The following is a 6556-nucleotide window of genomic DNA, read 5'->3' on the forward strand; positions in this document are numbered from 1 at the left end:
CACCTCGTGTAGCAAAGCAAATAAATCTCGCACCTAAACTATCGGTCTAGACTCCACGTAAAATATGCCATAATATAACTCTAACTAATATTAGTAACCTCGTAATGCTAGACCAAGCCTCTCACTAATCTTAGGAGTGTAAAAAGACCATTTTTCCCCTCCTTGGCCAAAAGACCATAATTTGACCTAAAACCCCAAAAGTCAACGAAAGTTAACCCCCAGCTAGTATGTTGGGCGTACAACTCCATACGTTGGGTGTATTGGCGGCTAAGCGTGCGACTGGGGTTTATGACTCTACACTACGTGTAGGTGGGGGTACGCAGGGGGTACTCCTTGCACTCCCACTTGTCACTTCTCTAGGTCCGAACCCGTTAAAACAAGCATTCCAACTATAGATCTAGGCTAAGTAAGATCTCTTATTCCATAAAGTTGTTGACTTTGAGCCTTTGCATGGCTAGAAAAGACCCAATCCCAAAAACTCTAACTTCTCAACACAAAAGACCATATAACTCATGCATGGAGACACTAATACGCCCAAGCACTTATTTTTAGAACACTCTAATACACCTAAAAGGACAGAAGAATAGTTCTGGAGTTTACCAAACTTACAAAGTTCCGTACTTGGGACATAAAACCCTAAAAAGGACCCAAAACAAGAACTAGAGCAAACAATGAACTAGTTTTGAACTTGATACCACTGGAAGATGCACCACTGAAGTAGAACTCAAATCCAAGAGCTAGAAACACCAATTATCCTTCTTTCATATCTTCTTCTCAACCATTAGCTTCACAAGAACACTCAAATGAGCCACAAACACTCACACAATCTAGAGGGATGAGATTATGGTTTTGAGGAGGTTGAAGGCTGATAATAGTGGTTGGAAATAAGGCCATCATGTTCCTTAAATAGAGGCACAAGAAAATATTAGGGTTTCTCATTGAGCCTAGTACGCCCATCGTACACTTTGGTATGCTCATCGTACTAGGTAGTCTCCGCGACAATGCTAAGTGCATGAGTACGCTGAGTAAACTAATGTATAAGCCCCACATACTCGAATGCCACCTTTTCCAACATAAGGATCAAAGTTGACATAATTATAAAAGGTTAAGTTCTGAGAAATTATACCTCCATTTGGGGATGTTACACCCTTAGTCGTCGATCCGGTGGTAGTTGATAGTATTATTGGTTGATTTTTCAGGTTCTTTCTTTCACTACGATCTTTGGGTTCTGATTTCCAGGTTTAGGGTTTCGAGTTGCTTACGGGTTTTTGGTTTTCCTTGGGTTCAAGTATAAATTTTCTTATTCTAATATCATTATGTCAAGATTCTAGTTTAATTTGGGTTTGGTTGATGAAGGGGTTGACTACAATATCTCAAGAAATCATAAACAAATAGATAAAACAAAATATGACTGAGGGTTAGGAAGGAAATCAAATCAATTCTCCATGAATTTGTTTGTTCATCCACTTCCTCCCAATCGAAATCTCCACTATTTTGTTGTTTAGGCTAATCAAGTGCAACAGGTGGCAATCCTTGAAGCAACAATAGGGGAGGCGGTGTTGTCATCACGGTTGGTGGTTGTTTAGGATCAAGAAAGCAAAAAAATTTGAGAGAGAATAATTGGTGGGTGGGGTAGATACTTTTTTTCCAAATTTATAATTATATCTATTCTATCAAATAATTTTTAATAGATTATTTACCAATAGATAATAAATAAATCAAAAGAAAATAAATAAGGCAAAATGGTCTTTTTATGTTTATAGGGATGAAAAGTGTAATGTTTAAACTAACAAGAGACGGTCTGACTTAGTTTTGGAAAATATGAATTAAACATGTATTTTAGCACTAAAACCAAGGACGATTCATGTAATTTACTCTAAAAATTAAGTACGAATGCCAAAAAGTCCCCGATGGGGCCTCGATCCCAAATGGGGGATATTTATTAAAAAATCGGGGGTAGGGGAAGGCACAGGGGCAAGGTTATTCGAGGGCGTGGAGGAGGTAGGCAGTCCCATCCCGAACTCCCATGTGGACTATATATATATATATATATATATATATATATATATATATATATATATATATATATATATATATATATATATATATATATATATATATATATATATATATATATATATATATATATATATATAGTATCAATGATTTTGAGCTTCCAAAAGTCAACAAAAAAAAAATCATGTTTTTAAAATGTTAGTGATGTGATAACATTTTTGTTTTGAGTAAATTACACGAATGGTCCCTATGGTTTGGGGTAATTTGAATGTTTGGTCCCTAACTTATTTTTTTAACTCGGAAGGTCCTTACGGTTTGTTTTTGTTACGTGCTTGGTCCCTACAGTTTATTTTTGTTACGCACTTGGTCCTTGTCTTACCTAAAACGACTATTATTTAAATAAGAAAAAATGGTGGGGTAGGTAAGGTAAGGTGAGTGGGGTGGGGTTGGGGGTGTGTTTACTTAAATAAATTAAAATATCAAGGGAAAAATAGTATCTTTAGGTAAGACAGGGACCAAGCGTGTAACTAAAACAAACAGTAGAGACCTTCCGAGTTAAAAAAAATAAGTTAGGGACCAAATACGTAAATTACCCTAAACCATAGGAACCATCCGCGTAATTTGCTCTTTTGTTTTTTAACATGTAAATTATGTTATAAATAACTATTTTAACCCAAAAGTAACTTCTTTAAGTCCAAAAAACTTATTTAAGCCCAATAAAAATATATCTCGAATTCAATCGGAGACGGGAAAACAAGCGCAAGGTAATGAAGATATTCGGGGGCGGTGTCGGGGGCGGGGGTGAGGAGGCTGGAAATTTCGGGGGCAACGGCAGGGACGGGGAAATTCCCATCCCGTTTGCCCCCGTTACATCCGTAAAAGTAAGTACAAAACACTTTGGAAGATGGAGTAAAATATGAAAGATTAGAAGATTTGTACAAGACACATCTTCCTAAAAGTCTTATTCAACTCGTTTCGTTAAAAAAAATATCTATGTATGACTTATTTCAAACAAAATTTGTATATCACTTGTGCGTATAATTATAACAACAAATCGTTTCCTCAAACAAAACAACAAAACCCCACTACTTTGATAATTTACATGTTTTAAACGCGCCTTGATTTCCTTCAAACCATTAGAATGAATCAAAAAGATACTAAACCTTTCATGCAACTCTAAAAACCTAATAATTCCAAACCCAATCAAGGTCCACTAATCCAGCTAAATTCATGGCATAATCTTGATTATTCCCAAATTCACTTTTTGGGTTTTGTTGCATGTTTGAATGATCCTCTTTATCAATCAAGAGCGTGAAAATTGAAGGATCATGATACTGCAAGTATTCAATGTTTGGAACCATTTGGTTGTTTGAAAACCCAAAACGATTATCATTCATTGAAGGCATCATGGAAATTGATTTGTTGTAAGTTTCAATCAATTCTTCCTTGGTAGGTTTCTGTTCTTGGATAGATTCGGATATTGGTCTTGAGACATCCATTAATGGAGGCAAATTTGAAGGCTCCAATTCATCTTCATAGGAATTGTAGTTAATGCTCGAAACCCCAGAAATTTGAATTTTCTTCCCTCCACAATTTTTTTCAAATACCTTACTAATTACCCACTCACCCTACAAAAACAGAGCAAAAATCAACAAAACAAGACAAAATCAGAGCAATATAACAATCTAGAACAGAACAAGAATCATCAAAAGAAGGAAAAAATCATCAAAATAGAGTAAGATTCATCCTAAACAATAAAAAAAAACGTAAAACATTGTAGGAATCATCAAAACAAAGCAAACCCATCATAATAGAGTAAAAACAGAGCAAAGAATCATCAAAACCGAGGATAGCCAGTGTAAAAACAGAGCAAGATCTATGAAAACATAGCAAAATGAGAGAAACAATCATAAAAATGCAGAAAAAATTATAAAAACAAAGAATGAAGCATAAAAAAGAATCAAAAAACAAAGAAAAAATCATCAAAATAGGTTGGAAACCAAAGATAGAAACGTAAAAATCTAAAACAGAGTAAGAATCATCGAAACAGAGTAAAGAAATACATAAAAATGGTACCTTTGATGATGCAGAGAGATTCTTTAATCTTCCTTCTAATCTAAACTCATGCATGATCCAGTTCGTCTTTTCACCTTTCGGAGCTCTACCTTTATAAAAAACAAGAGTTTTCTTCATACCCACAAGTGTTTTTGCTTTATAAATTTCTCTATCTTTCCCTGTAGCCTTCCAATATCCCATTTCTGTAGCTCTATTCGATCTGAAACCAGTTGGGTATTTTCGATCTCTAACACAAAAGAAATACCATTCCTTCTCCCCAATTTTCGCTCTCACTTGAATTCAATTATAATATCAAAATCAGTAATCAAGCAATAAAAAGTTTCAGAAAAGAAAACACGGTTCATGATCATGATCAAAATAACTTACATGGAAGCTCCCATGGCTCGAATTTGTTCAAATCAACGTCTCCAATGGCTCGACTTGCAAAAGAATCATCAAACGCCTTCCGATATAAGTAGTGAATTATGAGTTCGTCGTCAGTAGGATGAAACCGAAAGCCTGGGGGGAGTTCGATGTGTTCTTCGTGATCATGGTTGCCATAATTGTGTTCCATTGAAGCTTATGTAATCAGGCAAATCAAGAAATTTGGTTGAAGTTTTAGTGGGTTTTGTAGGTTAAAGAAGAGAATTGCGAACAGGATCGAGAAGCCATAAATAGTGTTTATGGAGAGACAAGTTGGGTTGGTTAGTTTGAAGCTTTTTGGCTTTCTTTTTTTTGCCCATTATTTTGTTTCATGTAAAACCAAAAAACAATATCCGAAAAATAAATGCTTTTTTTTTTATATGTTTAAATATAGACTTTATCACACAAATGTCAATATATATATATATATATATATATATATATATATATATATATATATATATATATATATATATATATATATATATATATATATATATATATATATATATATATATATATAATAGTTTATAACCCATGGAAATCACGGTTATAAAATTAATCAAACTTTTATAGTAAAAACTTAAAATTATTAATAAGTTATTTTAAATAAATTATTAATTTAAGAGATACTTTTTATTACTTATGTGAAATTATAATCATTGATTCAAATAAATATATAAAATTAATTTTTAATATATATTAGATATTTTTTATTTGTGAATTAATGACAACGATAATTTAAAATTTAAAATTTAAAATAAAATCATATTAATGAGGATGTCTAATAAATTTAAAATTAAAAACTAATAGATTGACAAGTGGCAACACATTAATTAAAATGTCTAATATGGTGACACATAGCAAAAGAGCTACTCTTTTATTAGTGTACTAGATCTAAGACCCGTGTACTACACGGGTTTATTAAAAATAAAAATTTAATATCAATATTTAAACATTAAATTTAATATTAATATCAATTTTAGAGCTCTCATTAATTATGTCATTTATTACATTATAAATATATCATTTCTTTTTCAAGCAAGCATTTATTTTCTTTCAATTTTAACCGAAATGAGTTATGATATGTGAACAAATAAGAAAATTTCATGTGGAAATAAATAAATTCTAAAAATCTATTAAAATGTCATGTGTTCAAATTAATGAGGACATGACATGTGGCAGAAAATAGGTTTTATTTTATTAGTGTATATATATATATATATATATATATATATATATATATATATATATATATATATATATATATATATATTATCAAATTTCCTTTTTTTTTTCTTTAAAATATCTATATGAAAATTATGATCCATTTTAGAGGAACCTTTGTTGATTTTGCCAATTTGTTTTTCTAAAGTCATATTTTGTAAACTTTATTTTTTCAGAAATGATATTTTTTGGAAAAATGATGTAATTTTCTGAAAAATTAATTTCATTTTCAAAATTTTTTTTGAGAATTTTGAAATTCTCCTAGGAAAAATTTATGAGAAATATAAACGAAGGTATATGCTATACTAGTATTGTATTCGTATTAGGTATTATCCATGTTTTCATATTTATATTTAATGTAGTCATGTTTACATTTGATACAAATTTTATATTATATAGTATTTGTATTAGCATATAAGTGTATATTATAACCTATAAACATTAATAAGAACTCATCATAGGATATGTTGACTAATGACTATTGATTTTATCATGGTTTGATAATACAAGGTTGACCAATGCGCTACATGACAATTTCCTGTGATTCGTAGGCATGGTGTGAAATGGCTTGCGTTAGGTTATGGCATGGAAGAAAGAGAAGCATGCAACGATCTTGTGATAATTTGACATTTTAAACAAAAATAAGTTTTAAATTAACATTTTTAAACTATACATTCTACTCTATTTTATACATATTTTCACACTATAAATATCACATGTTCTTTACAAAAAAAACCTTCCATAAATCTATCTCTTATGCCACCACCACAACTTAGGCCATATGGTATGGTTGTTATGGACCTTCCATAAGGAGCACGTAGGATGTGTCGTGAGC

At 31.5% G+C, this 6556-nt stretch overlaps 1 protein-coding gene across 1 annotated transcript; it reads right to left on the reverse strand.

Annotated features, from left to right (window-relative positions):
• Nucleotides 1–2921: 2921 nt before the first annotated feature.
• LOC145033907 (NAC domain-containing protein 92-like) lies at nt 2922–4755 on the reverse strand. The gene is made up of 3 exons (XM_078982389.1): nt 4459–4755; nt 4093–4364; nt 2922–3644 (listed from the first exon to the last, which is right to left on the reverse strand). Exons 1-3 carry the CDS (start codon nt 4643–4645, stop codon nt 3201–3203), a joined length of 903 nt encoding a protein of 300 aa, XP_078838515.1. The 5' UTR covers nt 4646–4755; the 3' UTR covers nt 2922–3200.
• Nucleotides 4756–6556: the final 1801 nt, after the last annotated feature.

The sequence above is a fragment of the Lactuca saligna genome, chromosome 3 (assembly GCF_052625555.1).
Source record: "Lactuca saligna cultivar CGN05327 chromosome 3, ASM5262555v1, whole genome shotgun sequence".
NCBI classification, from domain to species: domain Eukaryota; kingdom Viridiplantae; phylum Streptophyta; class Magnoliopsida; order Asterales; family Asteraceae; genus Lactuca; species Lactuca saligna.